Source organism: Trichechus manatus, unplaced genomic scaffold (assembly GCF_000243295.1).
Source record: "Trichechus manatus latirostris isolate Lorelei unplaced genomic scaffold, TriManLat1.0 scaffold00187, whole genome shotgun sequence".
Lineage (NCBI taxonomy): Eukaryota > Metazoa > Chordata > Mammalia > Sirenia > Trichechidae > Trichechus > Trichechus manatus.
In genome coordinates this window covers 4,428,911-4,449,428 of record NW_004444123.1, presented here as the reverse complement: position 1 = coordinate 4,449,428, position 20,518 = coordinate 4,428,911, and the positions used below count along the sequence as shown (strand labels likewise).

The window sequence follows — 20,518 nt, the reverse complement described above, 5'->3', positions numbered from 1 at the left end:
ACAGCAGTGCAGAAGGACTGCACCGCTGGAGGCTGCACACGCAGAATGGCGGAGAATGAATGGAAGAACACACAGAGCGTCAGGGACGCAACTTGGTGGAAAAGGGGCAAGATGAAGACTACAGAGAAGGTACAGTCTAGAGCGTGGGAAGAGTGAGTGACGACAGTCAGGTGTCAAAGAAGCCAAGACAAATAGATGCAAAGAGAAGAGACAGGCTGATGGTGTCAAATGTATTCAAGAGGAAAAAAGATAAAGGGAGAAAAAGTCTCTGGGTTTAGCATGAAGAAGAACCAAGCTCAATGCCGCTGAGTCGATTCTGACTCCTAGCGACCCTATAGGGCAGGGTAGAACTGCCCCATAGGGTTTCCAAGGAGCGGCTAGTGGATTTGAACTGCTGACCTTCTGGTTAGCAGCCAAGCTCTTAACCACTGTGCAATCAGGGCCCCAACACTGGTGACCTTTTAAATGTCTCAGCAAAGTGACAGGAAAAAAGATCTAAATGCAACTGTATTAAAGAAAGAGTAGGGGATGAAGATATAAAAGCAGGAAATACAGATGCTGTTTTTGAAGTTCAAAAGAGAGTGTTAAAAAAAAGTAACTGTGATTAGGTAATATCACAGGTTCTATTTATTTATTCAAACACCTAGGCCACTTCCAATTACTTTTTATTGCCTAAACTGTCCAGCCTTGTACTGTTAATAAACTTGTGCTTACGACTAACATCCCCAACCAAACAGGCCCACAGAGTAAGGATTGTGTCCTATATTTCTGTGTATTCCAAATTATGTCTTATAGAGTGCTCTGTGTGTTAACAGACATTTAGCTATCTGGGACAACCAAGAAGGCAAGTGAGCCATTTTATATAAGCTGATAATATATTAATAATTTTAAAAAAAGCAGGAAGAAATTTACCATTTTAAAAACTCAAAAAAAAAATGTTAGAAAATCTAGTGATAAAATTATTTACAATGTTATCTTCTGATTTCTTGGTACCCAGCACAATATTGGGTACTGAAAATGCCCTCAGTAAATATATACTGATTGACAGGTTCATTAATTCAAATTAGTAAGCTTAACAGGGCAAATCACAAAGTTACCCAGAAATGGCACATCAATCATACTTCAGTGACGAAATCTGGTTCAAGCTTCTGTTTCAAGGACATTATCTACTACAAAAGTGTTCTTACCAGGACCATTTTTCACATCAATACAAGGGAAAAACTATCCCAGTGGAGTCCCTTTCCTCACTTACCACTACTGCCTTCCTCACTCAGACGACCTGTCTGATTTTCTCTCCCTAGGCTGGCTTAACCCACTGCTCAACCAGTGTCTGTCCTGAATTACTGCTTTCTGGGTCAGTCTCTGAACAGGGGCTTCTCCTCTACCCTGGAATGGGACTGGCCGCCAGGGATGTGTTCCAGAAAAGTATACTAAAAAGAAGTTTATAATCTTTAAGGTAAAGAAAAATGTTATGTTTAAAAGTATTTTGTCAGACATAACATCTCTGAATTTTGTTTCCATTGTACTAACTGCAAAGAAAAAGATTATTAAAAGAAGTAACCCTCAAGCTTAACTTGTCATTCCTCCTAATTCCAGGTAAACTACAAATCAGATACTCTCAGGAGAGATAATGCCAAAAATAAAATTATGTATTTGAGAATATCCTAAAGAAAAAATTTTCTTGTGCTTTTAAACAGGAAGGTTGCATAAATCAAATATCTTCTTCAGGTAAGACTATAACAGCAGAATATCACAAACTATTAATACCGATTAACACCAATTAAAACAGATGTTAGCAAGGCATAAAAACTCCAAAGGAAAATATAAACACATTGAAGTAGATTTCTGTGCTATGAAATCAACTGTTTCTGACTTCTTTAGTAATACCGTACAACACTCGAGTCTTGCTTTAGGCCCCTCCTTCCTGCCAGTGTTTGAAACATTCAGAATTAAAGCCCTTAAACCTGGGACACTTGATTCCATGGGAAATTACAATACCAGTGAGTCCACTAATAAAATCAGCAACGGAATGGACACAATCTGAACCTGAAATATCAAAACTATAAAAAATCAATCAGCAACGAAAAGACTGGCCAAGAAAGCAAGCTCTAGAAAAATAATGAGTACTCTTGAGAGTTGAGAGTAAGTTCAAAATTGAAGTTAATACAGTATTACTTTATGAAGGTTAAATCATTAGCACTGTTTTCCCTGCTGTATTTCAATATTTTCAAATATGTATTTAGGCTTTGGAAACATGATTAATTATTTGACCACATCCATCTAATTAAAACCAATATACTAAGGTTCAGCCACAATAGGAAAAAATTATTTGTGGGAGAGAGTAACATTAAAAAATAATATTTTAAGTTAAGTCTTAAATTATATAACCCATACTGATTTAAAGATACTGGAACTTTTTTAAGGGTTATAATATTTTCCAGTACTTTTGTACCGATTAGTCTCTGTCTTTCCTGAAAATGATCAATACTTACAAAGATAACTATACCTCAAAATGATAATAATACCTCAAATGGGACCAAAGATGCTAAAAATGTGAACTCCAAAGGAAAATGATTGTGACCAAGAATTCTATATTGTCATTCACGTGTGAAATCAAAAGAAAACGCATTTTTCATACATTTAAGAAGGAAGAAAGCCTATTACCAATTATCTTTCCTGGAAAAAATTACCAAAGGCCAAGCCACAAGAAAGATAAACCAGAATAAAAAACTCCAGATAAAGGAAGATATGGGATAATGAAAAAATACTGTAGGCCATGACATCTAAGTAACCGTTACTGTTGTTGTGAAGCTCAATGCAAATATTATAAAAACTACTTATTATTTTAAAATAAGTTTCACAGTGTAAAATAATGATAATTGGGAATTAAATTCCAGATTATTTTAACAAGATATTGGGAGGAGGGAATGAAGAGGGTTAGAAAAAAGGAGAATTTAAGCCTGCTAGAATTTGCAACATTTCAACCACCATACTTTTCATTCTTAATGTCAACAGAGATAGACAGATTCTAATATTATATATTGAACTTAGAGGTAAAGGAAAAATATTATGTTTAATTAACATATTAAAATCTTTTAATTCACTAGAGAATAAAGGAAAAAGAAAACATCTAAATAACAAAGGAAAGCAATGGAACAATGGAAACAAAAAGTATTATAGACTGCATAAGATAAGATGGGTGAAATAATGAAAAAAACCTCAAATAACACCAATAAATGTAAACAGGTTATGTTATACTGTTAAAAAAGACTCACAATTAAGTCAAAAGAGGTAAATCTAACCATATTCTATTTATAAGTGTCATATCTAAATGACAGACAAAGTTTGAAGACAATAAAATTGGCAAAGACTTGATAGATACATGCAAAGAAAAATAAAAGACTGCAATATTAATATCACATAAAGAAGAATTTGAGGCAAAAGCTTTACATAGGACAGAATCTTTTATACTGATAAAAGTACTATTTGTAGAACAAGATAATACTAAGACATTAAAATTAAAACATATATAAATTGGAGTGTGAACCAATGAGTACCAAAATGTCAAAGATCAAGAAGAGAAAAACCCTAATTTAAGATATAGGACATACGATTAAATTGTCAATAAAGCAGATTTAATATAGCTATATCAAACTTTGTTCCTTACAGAAGATATACATTCTTTTCAAATCCCACAGACCATTTACAAAAATTGATCCTATACTGGGCCAGAAACCTTTAAATAGAAATGAATGACAAAAGATTAAGAACAAAAATTCCATCAACAAATATAAAAAGCTAATCGCTTCAAAAATAAAAAATACTCTTTAAACTAATTCAAGAGTCAACCAGGAAATCAAAATCACTCTCACGAAAATTAAAAACAAACACCATTTACGACAGCACAAAAACCATGAAATACTTGGGAATAAATCTAACAAAATATGCACAAGATTTGTATGCTGAAAATTAAAATACACTGATGAGAGAAACTGAAGACCTAAATCAATGGAGAGATGTACCATGTTCATGGATCAGAAAACTCAACACAGTCAAGATGTCAAATCTCCTCAAAATGACCTACAGATGCAAATACCAATCAAAATCCCAGCAGGTTATTTTATAGAAACTGACAAATTGATTCTGAATCTTACATGGAAAGGCAAAGGACCTAGAACAGCCAAGGCAATTTTGAAAAAGAACAAAGGAGAAGGACTTACACTACCTGATTCCAAGACATAATATAAAGCTAGAGTAATAGAGACAGTGTGGTACTGACTGAAAAATAAACACATACACCAGTGGAACGTAATAAAGTCTAGAAGCAGACCAACATAACCTGATTTTCAACAAAGATACTAAGGTAATTCAATGTAGAATGGATAATAGTTTCAGCAAATGGTGTTGGAATAACTGGTTATCCAAATGAACCTTGATCTCTACCTCTTACCATATACAAATATCAATTCAAAATGGAGCACATATAGATAAATATAAAACCTAAAGCTATAAAACTTCTAGAAGAAAATATAGGAGAAAAATCTTTGTGATCTTGGGTCAGGCAAAGATTTCTTACATAAAGCACACAAAAAATATTATACACAAAAGAAAAAAAAACTGATAAAATATATTTCATCAAAATTAAAAACTGCTTTTCAAAAGACTATATTATACACACATAACTGAAAGAAATATTTGCAAAACATACATGTGATAACGGATTTGTATCCAGAATATATAAAGAATAATAACAAGATGACAAATACCCTAATAAAAAAATGAATAAAAGATTAGAACAGGCACATCAACAAAGAGATATAAATGGCAAACAAACCTATGAGAAGATGCTCAACATCACCAGTCATTAGGGAATGCAAATTAAAACCATGATGAGATACCACTGCATACCTAGCAGAATGGCTACAATTACAAAAATATACAATACAAAGTGGCAAAATTGTACAGCCATTTTGGGCAACAGTTTGGCAGTTTCTAACAAAGGTAAATAAACATCACACAATCTAGCAATTCCACTCTTAGGTACCTACCCAAGAGAAATGAAAACATATGTTCTACAAAGACTTGTACGCAAATGTTTATAGAAGCTTTACTTATAATAGCAAAAAAACTGGAAGCAACCCAAACATCCACCAACTTGTGACTGAATAAATACTACACAGCAACAAAAAGGATGAACTACTGCTAGATGCAAAGTGGACGAACATCAAAAGTGTGACGCTAAGTGAAAGAAGCCATACCCAGAAGGCTATATATCATATGATTCCATGAATATAATTCCATTTCTATTCTGGAAAGACAAAACTATAGAGACAAAAATCAGACCAGTGGTTGTCAGGGAAGGGGACTGACTACAGAGGAGCCTGAGGGAATTTCTGAGGGTGAGGAAAATGTTCTATATCTCAGCTGTGGTGGTCGTTAGACGGCTGCGTACACTTGCCAAAACTCATCAAACTGTATACCTAGAAAGGTTTCTTTAAATAAATTATACCACAATAAACCTGACCTAAAAAAAAAAAGCATTTCAAATTCATGGTAACGATAATGTTACCACTGTTTACAGAATGTACTCAATCTGCACTAAGAGGAAAATTAATAGCCTTATGTACTTTCATTATTAAATAATAATAAATGTACCGAACACTTGAAAAAGATAATAAAAAACCAAGTCTAATTAAGAAAAATGGATAAAAAACACAAATGTGCAATATTAGGAATAAAAATAAATTTTCAAGTATAAAGACACTAAAACTTATAATTAGAATGAATCTAAGAAATGCATTAAATAAACAAATGATCAAAATTGATTCAAGAAGAGGTAGAAAACCCTGATAGGGCAATAACCTAATTGGAAATGTTCTCAGAACACCATCCCCGAAAAAGTTCCAGGTTCAGATGGTTTTATGGCACTTTTTAAGCTATACCATCAAGAAATAAAAAAGTTCTGTGTTATAGTTATTAACCATTCCAGAGCATCTGGAAGCCAGTAGACGTTAGAATGGCATCCTCGATGTCCTGAGAATTCTATTCCCAGAGAAAGTACCTTTCAAGAGCAAGGGTAGAATGAAGACATTTTCAGACAAGCAATATTGGGAGAGTTTACCAGCACAGACTCTCACTAAAGGACTTCTAAAGGCAAAACGAAAAGCAACCCAGACAAAAAGCCTGAAATCTAAGAAGGAAGAGCAAAGTGTGGAAGATCCAATTAACAGTGACTTTATAAAACAATACAACAAAGTCATATACTTTTTATGCAAATAATGTTTTTGGAGCCCTGGTGGCTCAATGGTTAAGAGCCTGGCTGCTAACCAAAAAAGGTCGGCAGTTCAAATCCACCAGCCACCCCTTGGAAATCCGATGGGGCAGTTCCACTCTGTCCTACAGGTTCGCTATGAGTCGGAACTGACTCGACAGCACACAACAACAATGTGCTAGTTTTTTTTTTCAGCAACATGCAAAAAAAAAAAAAAAAATTGGCATAGTGACGCTTATGAAAATACCTAGCAGGGGGAGGGAGTGGTTGGCAAACAAATAGTGAAGGAGCACATTATTTTTGGATAGAATTAAAATACATGACAACAATAATATAAAAATTTAAAGGGACGTAAATGGAAATGGAGTTAAAGTGTGTTCTAAGATCGCCGTAGGAGAATTAATTTTAAACTTCAATAAAATAACCATGCATCTAATAATATCTAGGATAATAAGTTAAAGACTGTAAAGCCCCCAAACTATTCAAAGGAAAAAAACATGGAAAGATATTAAAAACAATCAATCCAGAACAAGGCCCCAAAAAAGGGAAAAAAGAACAGAGGAGACATATAAAAAGCACAAAAGAAGAAGGAAGATTTAAATTCTAATATACAGTAAATTGGAGCCCTAGTGGCACAGTGGTTAAGAACTTGGCTGCTAACCAAAAGGTGAGCAGTTCAGATCCACCAGCCGCTCTTGGAAACCCTGTGGGGCAGTTCTACCCTGTCCTATAAGGTCACTATGAGTCGGAATCGACTGGACAACAATGAGATTTTTTTGGTTTATATAATAAATCACAATAAATGTAAATGAATCAAATGCTCCATTTTAAAATGATAAAGACTACCAGGCCAATTAAAATAATCCAATCAAACGCTGTTTACAAAAAATATTTGAAATAAAGAAAGTAAAAAGACAGCAAATGATCTAACATGTAATTACGGTCAGAAGAAAGCTGAAGTAGCTATATTAACACCAGACAAAAAAGACTCAGACAAAAGTTATACTGTTGTTGTTGCGTGCCATCCAGTTGATTAATTTACTAGAGACCTGAATAAATTAAAAGATACAAAATATCCATGCAATGGAAGCCTTAATATTGTAAACACAGCAATTTTTTTTTACAAATTGATCTCTATATTTAGTGTTATCTCAATCAAATAATAACAGGTTTTTGGTGGTTGTTGTTTTGGTAGAACTCGAACAGGTGACTCTAAAATTTATGTATAATAGCCAAGAATCAATGAAGAATGAGCATACTAAGTCTCTGAACCCTAATCTGATCATCTACTAAGTGCAGATACTAATAATTGACCTAACATCTTGGGATACTTGTGACTATCAAATCATAATATACAGAAACGTGATAGAAAATTAAAAACAATAAACCCACCAGCTTAGTTTTCATCATGTGGAATTCAAAGGTTTTAAGCTATACTAAAAAAAAAAAGCCCACTGCTGTTGAGTCGATTCTGACTCATAGCGACCCCACAGGGTTTCCAAGACTGTAAATCTCTAAGGAAGCAGACTGCCACATCTTTCTCCCGTGGAGCCACTGGTTTCAAACTGCTGACCTTTCGGTTAGCAGTTGATCGCTTTAACCACTGAGCTACCCGGGCTACTTTATGTTACACCAGAGCCATGATAATGCCAAGAGATAAAAACATAATCCATGAAAATTAAAGGTCTAATTCTAACAATCTTCCATCTCACTGTAAAGAGCATTATTTAGAAAATGCTGCATTCGTTATCAATAAGGGATAAAAGAACAGTTTCATTTTGAGAGAGAAAAATAATAACATTAATTTAACCTAAGAAATAGTATACAAGATGTCACGTTAAAAGTCTAGAGAATGCGAGGTCTGCTTTTGTACTCATAAAAGAGAACTTAAGAATGGTTTTTGCTCTCAATGAAAAGGAGAAATACACTTTGCCAAGTCCTATCCAGCACCTTTTCCATAATTAATCACAGTCAGCACCTAAATTGTTCTCCCTAAATTGACTAAAGGAGGCAGGAATAAAATGATACAGTTTAATTGGGCGTCTCAATTACCTTTGGTGCAGTTATGGGAAAATTAACAAGAAACTGAAAGGCAAGTCTAACTCACTAAAACAAACAAATACCGAAGGACAGGAATTTTATGTATTAAATCCAGCACTTATAAAATAACTTCTGCTACAAATGACAACAATGCTCTTAAACGTTTTTCATATTCAAACTTTCAGAAGATGATAAAGACAACATAAGATGTAAAGCAAAACAATCTACTCTATTAAAATGTTTTATTACGTTATTCTTGCATATAAAATATTAATGTTCAAAGTTCAACATACCTGAATATCTTCCCTACTCCAAGTATGTGGTGTTTTATTGGCAAGTAACTTCAGATCTTGAATAGCAAGTCTCTTTACTGCTTTCCTGGGGTCATTCTTCAAGTACTGCAATAGAAGCTGAATCTATAAAGGAAAAAAGGCACTCCATGAACACTGCTGTCACCAGAATGATCGTTAAGGATACAGTGTAGTTCAGTGAAACTTTTAGATTAGACTCAGGGCTGGTTTTAAATCACATCCCTGACACTTAATAGCTCCGTGCCCATGACAGCATGTTTGGGCTTCTTTCTCCTGCTGTAGAAAATAAGATACTATCGTTTAACTTGTAACATTCTAGCACAGGTCTTGGCATTTAACAATTCTTCCTTCTTTTCTCTACTGCCAACTCCACACCCTGCCATATACCTCCACCCTATTTTCTTCAAGGGCTCCCAAGAAGGAGTGCTGTGAATATAGAAAAGCAAAAAGCAAGCAAAAGGACATTATACTGATCTTTATCAGAGAAAGGGAGCTTAATGCTATCAAAACTTAAGTTACTTATTTTTTATCATATACTTAATAAGTAAGTTTATTAAAGAAAAGGCCACTGAAAGAAGAAAATTGAAATGACCTGCTTAGGTGTATCAACCAAAGATGAAGCTGCAAGCAGAGTGAAAGTGTGCAGAGAAACAATGACCATTCTGGTAGAAGGATAGGACGTGACCAGCTGCTGTAAAAGCTGTCGAGCGCTGGAAGCCAGGATTGCGTCGTGGTGCATGTGCTGCAGGATGGGGATCAACTTCAGCTTCAGGTCAACCGGTGTGGCTAAACCTAGACACAAAAGAACACGCAGACATTTCTCATCTTCAGCCTTCATAATATTTCAGGTGTAAAAGGTCTGATTCAATGAGCAAAACGTTTAAAAACAAATAGCATACTAATATTATGTTTACAACATTAAAGATAATTGTACTGGGAGCCCTGGTGGCACAGTGGTTAAGAGCTCTGCTGATAACCAAAAGGTCAGCAGTTTGAATCCACCATCACTCCTTGGAAACCCTAAGGGGCAGCTCCGCCCTGTCCTATAGGGTAGGTATGAGTCAGAATTGACTCAATGGCAACAGGTTTGGCTTTTTTTGTGCGTTTCCCAGAGCTAATCAATATGTGGAATAGTTTTTCCAAAAAATATTTATTTTAACAATGTTAATTTTTCAGTGATTATTAAAATACGTGCTAGTAGAAAATGCCTTTGAAAGACATGGTACAAAGCGAAGCCTTACACTTGCTGCCTATTTCTTCTCACAGCATACTAAAACAACATACACACATGAGCTATTTATACACACACTCTTAGGTATACACACATATTCCACGGCTACACTTTGGTTATATTTAAAATTTTAATTATTTCCTTCAACAGTGAATCAAGATCGGCATGCAAACAGGCTGTGTGGCATGGTTTTTAAGTGCTATGAACTTTATTTGTGCAGCAATGCCTTTCTTTACTGCATATACAGCTGGGCTCTGTGAGGCGTCCCTCCAATCTATCTATCCAGTCAACACTGCGGTTAAAGCATAGCTTTGCTGTGACACAGAAGTTTCTCAATCATAATGTATTACATATTATGCTCAAAATGAATTAATATTCTGCAAAGTCATTGGTTTCCCCATTGTGAAATAACTCAGTGTGGATCTGTAACAGTATTTCAACATCCCAGACCAGGGTCATTTCACAAAGGACTTTTGCCAATACTTTGTTGCGTTTTCTCTCTGACAATTTTTTTTTTTTTAAATTGTACTTCAGATGAAGGTTTACAGAACAAATAGTTTCTCATTAAACAGTTAGTACACATACTGTTTTATGTCGATGGTTAACAACCCTACAATATGTCAACACTGTCCCTTCTCAACCTTGGTCTGACCACAATTTGTTATTAACTTTATGATGTAAAAACTGTATGACGATAGTTTGATTTCTACTCGCTTTTGCTAAACCAAAAACCCACCGCTGTAAAGTCGATTCTGACTCCTATCGACCCTAGAGGACAGAGAACTGCCCCATAGGGCTTCCAAGGCTGTAATCTTTATGAAGGCAGACTGCCACATCTTTTGCTTGTACAGTGGCTGGTGGGTTCCAACCGCTGACATTTCGGTTAGCAGCCGAGCACGTAACCACTGAACCACCAGCGTTCCCTCGCTTTAGCTAAAAGCAGTAAAGTTTTCAATGACACCGCTGTAATTTTTTTTTTGTCTGTTTTCTGCCTTTAAAGTGACACAAGTTTTCAACTTTTTCATTAGAAAATATTATTTTATTTATCCTGGAAAATGACTGGTTTTCCAGAAAAGTTGTTATTTTTCATTTCAAATACGTAGCTTGGTCTAATCAAAACCCAATTTTCAGCAAGGCACCGACGTATTTTTCTTTCCTGGCTGTTTATGTGGAATTCTCACATGAAAAGATTCGTCTCAGCATATCCAGATTTATTTTCTGTTTGAACCAGAACTCTGTACCTTCCACTTATGCTTACAATGTTTTTCTGCATCATGGTTTTTTTGCTTGTTTTGAAAGCCACTGTGAGGAAGTTACTTCTCTTGAAGTTTGATGAACATGAAATCAGGCAGCAATATGGCAGTCGCAGGGACAAAAAGTTCAGAGTGGTGTGTGCGTCAGTGTTTTAAATGAAGAGAAGAGCACATGAAAAGCTCGGAGTTTAGAGAGATCGAGGAACTGAAGGACATGCGCTAAGCCTGGAGGAGAGTTAGAAACAGTGAGTGGCAAGAAACGAACTTAGAAGGACAGGCAGAGCCACATGGAGAGGTCCTCTTGATAAACTGGGACCACAGTGTAAGGGTGACGGAAAGCCAGTAAAATGTTTTAATCCGAGAAGTAAACGATAAACAGTGCACGAAGCATGGTTGCTGAGGTAGAGATGACAGCCTGAATCAGAACAGGGATGGAGAACAGATACATTTAAGAGGTACTGAAAAGGGAGACAGCACTTGGTGACTGGCTGCAGGAAATACCCTCAAGAGCTGCAAAACATATTTGACAAGTTTACTACTAGAAACAGGGAAAATATTATGGAGCTGAATCTGGTCAGTAAAATGGGTATTAATTTGGTAATAGTACTTCTAAATCAAGTGGATTATGAAATACAAGTCTGAAGGCAATTGCAAAGGAAGCACACACAATTCATTTACCTCTAACTTTTCTACAAATACCTGAACCACCACCTAGGTGTCTACACTGTCTTGGGTATCTGATGACGTGGTAAATGTGACAACTGTCTTAATGGAGCTTACATTTTTGTGGGGGAGAGAGACAATAAACTGACACATCAGAAAAATATAAAGAAGTAATCAGTGCTGTACAGACAATTAAGATCGGGTAATGTGATACATTAGACAAATGCTGGTTTTTAACTGGGTAAGGGCAACTACAGGTCCCTGAGTGGAGCGAACAGTTAAGCACTCAACTACTAAACAAAAGGTTAGCAGTTCGAACCCACCCAGAAGCACTCAGAAGACAGGCCTGGTGATCTACTCTGAAAGGTCACGGCCTTGAAGACCCTGGGGAGCAGTTCTACTCTGCCACGTGGCGTTGCCGTGAGTCGGAACGGCTGGACAGCAACTAACAACCACAAACGGTGATCCCACCAGATAAGCTGTGGCAACGTGCAGCTGACGGCCGAGGTGAGGTTCAAGATGAAACCTGAAGACCAGGGGCTAACATACGGTGTCGCGGGGAGAGCACTCCGCGCAAAGGCTCTGAAACGGAGAAGGCGGACTGTGGTGCTGGTTGAAACAGGAAGGACGGATAACACAGAAGGCTTTTTAAGTCCAGGTAATAAGTTTAGGTTTATATTAAACGTAAAAGAAGCCACTGGATAGTTTTAAACAAGGGAATGCTACGATCCGATGTGTCATTTTAAAAGATCATGAGCTGCTTTGTGAACAATGGATGGTTAGAGCAGCATGAACAGAACAAAAGGACTAAGAGGCTAGTACAAGAACGCAAGCCAGAGATGACGATGACTTGAACACGGGGTGAGAGAGATGGAGAGGCGACAGAATCACCCAGATCCGCTGATGGACTGGGTGTGGCAGGCAGAAAGAAAGACACTCAAGAATAATGCTGAGATATTTAGCTTGAGTAACTGGGCTGACAGTGGTGTCGTTTACTGAGCTGGAGAAAACTGAGGAAGCAGCAGCTTTGGCGCTGTTTGGCCATATTAAACTGGAGATGCCTATGAGATATACAGGCATGGAGAAGGGAAACGAGCCGTCGAACATGTGCTTCCAGAGTTGTAGGGAGAGGAAAAGGCTGGACGCAAGGCTGTACTGGTGGAACAGGACATAGTTTTCCAAATATTATGCAAATATTCAGTCTCCAATCACAACAGGATCCTCATTGTTCGCTGCTGCTCAGCATTCCTTACAGCTTTCCTTAGGCAATTTCTCCCCATCTCAAAATGGCTATTCCAAACCTCCACTCCCTGGAACCTCTGATTCCATCAGTTACTCCTTCCCTCTCAACAGATGAAGCTGGCTTCTTGCTACGTCACCAAGAAGGTTTGACTTATCCGACCAGAGCTCCTCACTTCTCTGCCACCACACCCAGTTCCCTGCACAGCATCTCTCGTTTGTTCCTCTGTCTGGGTCCCTCCTGAGCCCACACAGACTGCTGCATGTAATTCTCCTCTCCTCTCATTCCTTCCATACCCTACTCTCTTTCTCCTCCTCCACTCAGAGCCAAACTTCTTGAAAGACTCCTCAACTACTGAAAATCTGACCTCCATCCCTTCAGCCACTGAGAATATTCTCACTAAAATCATCAATGACCACCTTTCTGAAAAAATCTATGACACTTCTCAAAGCTGAGGGGCAGTACTGCATAGCGGTTAATAGGATGACTTCTAGAGCCAGAATGGGTTTGAACTTACTAGCTATGTGACCTTGGGCAAGTAACTTAACCTCTCTGAGCTTCTGCTTCACCCTCCGGGGTGGTAAGAGCTATTACCAGGCTCAGAGATGGTACCATCTCCTGTAGTTTACCCTGCCCTCTGCTTTGTAAACGGCCCCTTATTGACCTTCCATGAATTATCCTAACTCTAAAGTGTGCCATGTTTCCTGCCGAGACCTTGCTGATACAGTAGGCAGTCAATAAAACCTGCTCAACAAGTGAGTGATGATTTCTTCTAACTTCACGAAGACAACCCTCTCTGTGGAAAAGCTCTTTTTTGGTAGTAGGGAGAAAAAAAAAAAAAAAAAAAAGACAAAGGAATAAAGGGGAATAGGACAAAAGCTCAAATACTGTATCTTGGCCTTTAATTAATTTTTATCAGTTAAATGGAAAGACCATCAAAACATAATTGCCGTAAGAAATTCACGGCCCCAAAAGGCAGTATAGTATAGTGGTTACAAACGTGGACCTCAAAGCCAAACTGCCAATTAGTACTGTGTGACCCTGGACAAATTACCAAGCTTTACTGTGGCTCCGTCTCCTTTTCTGTAAAACGGTGATATCAGCTATCCAAGGTTGCCTAGTTCACAATTCAAAGGGGTATCTGTCCTTCATAAAACACAACAAAAGTGGTGTTCTCTAGAGCTGTAACATGCTGCAGCCCCAGAGCTCCCTCGTAAGAGTGTCATGAGGATAAGTGGGGTTAATACACACGAAGCACAGTATGGAAGACAGGACTGAAAATCCAGGGCTTTGTAGGGTATGGGACAGAATCTGGATATGACTCTAGCTGTGACGGGAGGCCACTGGAGGGATATTTACAGGTGAAGAGAGTCCCCAAACTCCTGACAAGAGAGTCTGCCCCTAACCAGGACGTTCTTCCCCTGGATCTCCGCAGCACTCACTCTCTTCCCTCCTTCGCGTGTCACTCAAGTCTCACTTCATCAGAGGCCCTCCGTGAGCAGCATGGAGAAGACAGAAAAGTCTCCCTCCACGCCATCTACTCGGATCTCTCACTCCTTCCAAACTTGCCTTTTCTCCGTAGCACCTGAAATATCATATTTTTATTTTATTGCCCCCCACCCCCACCCTTCACGAGGGCAAGGACTTTGTTTTGCTCACCACTGTATCCTCAGCACCTAGAACAGTCCTGGGATTAAAAAAAAAAAGTTGCCGTAGAGTCAATTCCAACTCATGACGACCCGTGTGTGTCAGAATAGAACTGTGCTCCACAGGGTTTTCAATAGCTGATTTTCCAGAAGGAGATCACTGGGCCTTTCTTCCCCGGGCATAAAGATGATGCTTAGTAAGTATTATTATTTGAATAAATGAATGGTACCTAGCAGACAGTAAGTACTTAGTAAATATTAGGAACTATTAACATAAATCCCATAAGTCACTTCATAATTCTAAATGAAGAAGACATACCTTGAATCATTTCACTGATTTTGTTACAGATTCCAACAGCAAAATCCCTTTGGAAAGAGAGAAAAGCAAATACTTTAATACCAAAAAAACTAAATTTGCTTAAGTTTTCCAAGGACTTGAAAAAAAAATAATACACTTGGTAAACTACAGAACAGGGGAAACACATCACTCCAAATCATAACTGCTGTTCAGGTATTTGGAGGGACGAGGGGTGAGACACAACAGAAACCACCACCCCAGTCGCTAAGCGGGCCTGCGCCCACACCATTCTCACGTGCTACTCAAGGAGACACCCTCGTTCGTTTGCTGTGGCAATGTGCATCACTTAGTGACATTTTCTGAAAGATTAACAGTCGTTACCTTCATCTGTGATGTTTTAGGATGTACTTTCAATTAAGAAAAGATTTTAACATACAAACTGATTACACAAGCAATAAAACCTATTCCTAATATTCTGCATTGCAGAAGAACAAAGTAGGTATGAAGTGGCAGAAATGTAGCAGGAAGTATGACAGAATCTTCCTAAAAGCTAAACTACCTCAAGTTAGCCACGTTTGGTTGTTTGTTTTTTAACTTTCTTGTAGTAAAACATAAAATTTGCCATTTTATCCATTTTTAAGTGTACGATTCAGTGACATTAATTACATTCGTCATGTTGTGCAAAGTTTTTCATTGCTCCTAAAAGAAAGTCAATACCCCTGAAGCAACAACTCCCCATCTCCCCCTCCCACCAGCGCCTGGTAATAAACTTTTATCTCCCTGCAAATGTGTACTCCAGACATTTCATATGAATAGGCTCATACAGTATGTGAACTTTTGTGCCTGACTTATTTCACTTAGCACACTGTTTTCAAGGGTCATCCATCTAGCAGCATGCACTGAAACTTCATTTCTCTTCATGGCTGAGCAATACTCCATTGTATGTACATACCATACTTTGTTTATCCATTCATGTGTTGACGGACACTTTCCACCTTTTAGTTACTGTGAATGATGATGCAGTGAACACTGGGGCCCAACCCTTTGTCTGAGTCCCTGCTTCAAGTCCTCTGGGTATGTATTTAGGAGTGGAATTGCTGGGTCGCACAGTAATTCTATGTTTGACTTTATGAGGAATCACCAAACCATTTTCCACAGCAGCTGCATCATTTACAACCCTGCCAGCAATGGATGAGGGTTCTAATTTTTCCACATCCTTGCCAACATTTGTTATTTTCTACTTTTTCGGTAACAGCCATACTTGTGAGCGTGAAGTGGTATTTCATTTGGCTTTGATTTACATTTCCTTAATGACTAACGCCACCGAGCACCTTTCCATGTGCTTACTGGCCATCTGTGTATCTTCTTTGGAGAAATGTCTATTTGAGTACTTTACCCATTTTTGACTGGTTGTTTATCTTCTTGCTAAATTGTAGTTCTTTATATATTCTGGACATTAAACCTTTATCGTGTATACGGTTACCAAACATTCTGCAGGTTGTCTCTTCACTTTCCTGATGAAGTCCTATGATGCACAAGAGTTTTTAATTTTGATGAACTCCAGTTTATCTATTTTCTTCTTTTGTTGCTTATGTTTCTGGTGTCATATCTAAGAATCCACTGTCAAAAAATAGGTCTAAAGCTTTACCCCATGTCACTTCTAAGAGTTTTATAGTGTTAGCGCTTATATTTAGGCCATTCATCTATTTTGAGTTAATTTTCATGTGGTGTCAGGTAAGGGTACAGCTTTAGTCTTTCGCATGAGGAGACACAGTTGGCCCAGCACCATTTGTTGAGACTTCCTATTTTTTTCTTGAGTCAGTTCAGGTAGTTTATGTGTTCCTAGGAATCTGTGTATTTCCCCGAGATGATCTAATCTGCTGGTGTACCATTGTTCATAATACTTCCTCACAATCTTTTTATTTCTGCAGTGTCAGTAGTAATATCCCCACTGTCAATTCTGAAATACATTTATTCGCCTCTTTTTTTTTTCTTTCCTTGTCACTCTAAGGATTTGTCGATTTTATTGAGCTTTTCCAAGAACCAACTTTTGGTTTCACTGATTTCCTCTATTGTTTACCTATTGTCTATTTCATTTATCTCCACTCTAATCATTTTTTTTTTTAAATATCATGTATGTGGTAAGTGGAGCCCTGGTGGCAACGTGGCTAAACGTTAGGCTGCTAACCAAAAGGTCAGCAGTGTGAATCCACCAGCTAGTCCTTGGAAACTCTATGAGGCAGTTCTACTCTGTCTTGTAGGGCAGCTATGAGTCAGAATCGACTCGACAGCAATGGATTTGGTTTTTTGGTTTGGTATGTGTAAAGTATTTTCCAAGGTGTTGCTGTGACCAGCATGACTAGTAATTCTACAGTAACAGAAATATCACTGAATGTTGCAAAATTTATTAATAACATGAACATTTGGGATACTACATAATATGTAAGGAAATAGGACAAAGATAAAATGATCAAACTTGGTTCATTTAGTCATGATAAATGATACACAAGTCATGAAACACTTCCTCTCTGCAGTTCCAGGGAAGTCTAAATAAAATATTTCCTGCCATTAAGATATTACAGTAAAATCTGCGAGACCTGGAACACGTGTGGGGCAGAAGGCTGTCACAGAAGGAAAATTCAAATATCTTCCACCAAAACGAGCGACAGAATAGTAAGGCTACACCCCGTCCAAGGCGGACAGCTTGCGAGATGCGGAGAAACAAGGCAGCCCCGTCAAGTCCCGGCTCTCGCAGGTCTCACCACATCTGCCTTGTTCACTTTCACGCTCTCACAAGTGTACCGTGGAGTTTTCCAGAGGCCTGCAAACTACAAATCTGAAGCCTGCCAATTTTCCTTTGTCCAATAATACCTTTTTCATTTTTAATGTCAACATTTAAATATGGTGAGACTAAGCAGAATACTCTAATTTTCCAGTTTCTCCCAAAAGAAAAAAAGGGGTCTAACACCCCGGCACATACTCCTGCATTGTGACAATGGGCTGTGCCTTTCAGTAGATGCGTGGGCTCCTCAGGTCACCAGTGGCCGCGGGACGACACCCCCTTACTCACAATGCTCGTCTGCCCCTGAAGGCATCCGGCTCTACAACTCCTACTTGAGGACCTAGAGAACAGGTCTTTAAAAAAAATATAAAATCTTACCTTTTTTTAGAGCAAGTTAGAAGTGGTTATGGCGGCAAATAGGGTACAACAGAATTAAATAAATTCTCAAAATCTTATTTGGCCATTTACTGTGATTTTTTTTTAAGATCCCAAATAGAAAAACAGAATACTAAGACAAAAATCTATCAGTATCACTTGAGATATTTAATCTCAATTCAGGTCATTATTTCTGGGGGAGAAGGTAAATACCGATCTGAAAAAGAGATGTCATTAATCTCATGCTCTGATAGGTCTTTCAGGCTTTCCTACTGGGCTAATCTGGTATTTTTAATATCACAAATTACAAGTGTATCAGACGAAAGCCTCCACATAAACTAATAATTTAGATGTCTATTGGTCATCAAGGAGCCCTGGTGGCACAGTGGTTAAAGCAACTGACTGCTAACTGGAAGGTCAGTGGTTCGAAACCACCGCAGCTCCATGGAAGAAAGATGTGGCAGTCTGCTTCCGTAGGGATTTACAGCCTTGGAAACCCTATGGGGCAGTTCTACACTGTCCTACAGGGCTGGTATGAGTCAGAATTAACTTAATGGCAATGGGTTTAGTTTAAATTGGTCATCAATTCCATAAGTGAAGAACCTTGTTGTTTCTATGTTACTTAGTCTTAATTATTTTCTAAGATAGATAAGTAATCCCACAGATAAAATTAAATTAGCTTCTGATAATAACATATTGTTGCTGTTACGTTGTTAGGTGTCCTCAAGTTGGTTCTGACTCTTAGCGACCCCGTGTACAACAGAACGAAACACTGCCCGGTCCTGCGTTATCCTCACAATTGTTGCTATGTTTGAACCCACTGTTGCAGCCACTGTGTCAATCCACATTGAGGGTCTTCCTCTTTTTCTCAGATACTCTACTTTACCAAGCATGATATCCTTCTACAGAGACTGGTCCCTAATGATAACACGTCCAAAGTAAGTGAGATGAAGTCTTGCCATCCTCGCTGCTAAGGAGCATCTGGCTGTACTTTTTCCAAGACAGATTTGTTCGTTCTTCTAGCAGTCCACGGTATATTCAATATCTTTTGCCAACACCATAAATCAAAGGCATTAAGTCTTCTTCGGTCATCCTTATTCACTGTCCAGCTTTCACATGCATGTGAGATGATTGAAAACACCATGGCTTGGGTCAGGCGCACCTTAGTCCTCAAAGTGACACTTTTGCTTTTCAACACTTTAAAGAGGTCGTTTACAACAGAGTTGCTCAATGCAATATGTCATTTGATTTCTCAATTGCTGCTTCCGTGGGTGTTCACTGTGGATCCGAGTAAAATGAACAACTGCCTCTTGGTCTATGTACAGGTTCCTCATGAGTACACTTAAGTGTTCTGGAATTCCCATTCTTCACAATGTTAGCCACAATTTGTTATGATCCACACAGTCGAATGCCTTTGCATAGTCAATAAAACATAGGTAAACATCTTTCTGGTATTCTCTGCTTTCAGTCAAGATCCACCTGACATCAGCAATGATATTCCGCATTCCGTGTCCTCCTCTGAATCCGGCTTGAATTTCTGGCAGTTCCCTGTGGATGTACTGCTGCAACCGTTTTTGAATTATCTTCAGCATAATTTTACTTGCATGTGATAGTAATGATATTGTTCGATAATTTCCACATTCCGTTGGATCATCTTCCTTTGGAATAGGCACAAATATGGAACTCTTCTAGCTGGCTGGCCAGGTAGCTATCTTCCAAATTTCTTGGTATAGACAAGTGAGCACTTCCAGCATTGCATCTATCTGGGGTAACATCTCAACTGGTATTCCCTAGATTCCTGGAGTCTTGTTTCTCACCAATGCCATCAATGCAGCTTCCACTTCTCCCTTCAATACCACTGGTTCTTGATCATACGCTACCTTCTGAAATGGCTGAATGTCAACCAATTCTTTTTGGTATAGTGACTCTGTGTATTCCTTCCATCTTCTTCTAATGTTTCCTGCGTTGTTCAACTTTTTTGCCCATAGAATCCTTCAATATTCCAACTCAAAGCTTGAATTTTTTCTTTGGTTCTTTCAGCTTGCGAAATGCCGAGCATGTTCTTCCCTTTTGGTTTTCTAACTCCAGGTCTTTGCACGTTTCATTATAAACTTTGCTTTGTCTTCTTGAGCCACCCTTTGAAATCTTCTGTCCAACTCTTTTACTTCATCATTTCTTCCTTTCACTTTAGCGACTCTACGTTCAACAATAAGTTTCAGAGTCTCTTCTGACATCCATTTTGGTCTTTTTTTTTCTTTTCTGTCTTTTTAACGACCTTTTGCTTTCTTCATGTATGTTGCCCTTGATGTCACACCACAATTCGTCTGGTCTTCGATCATTAGTGTTCAGTGAGTCAAATGAATTCTTGAAATGGTCTCTAAATTCAGGTGGAATATACTCAAGGTCAT

General features: G+C 38.1%; 1 protein-coding gene across 1 annotated transcript in view; it reads right to left on the bottom strand.

The window, feature by feature from the left end:
• Positions 1 to 20,518, bottom strand: part of INTS7 (integrator complex subunit 7) — a 107,669-nt gene that overhangs the window by 64,630 nt on the left and 22,521 nt on the right. Inside the window, exons 5-7 of the mRNA XM_004387538.3 lie at positions 14,975 to 15,021; positions 9,215 to 9,414; positions 8,605 to 8,727 (exon numbers count right to left, since the gene is read on the bottom strand). Of these exons, the coding sequence (XP_004387595.1) occupies positions 8,605 to 8,727; positions 9,215 to 9,414; positions 14,975 to 15,021 (370 nt within the window). The remainder of the gene's footprint in view (positions 1 to 8,604; positions 8,728 to 9,214; positions 9,415 to 14,974; positions 15,022 to 20,518) is intronic.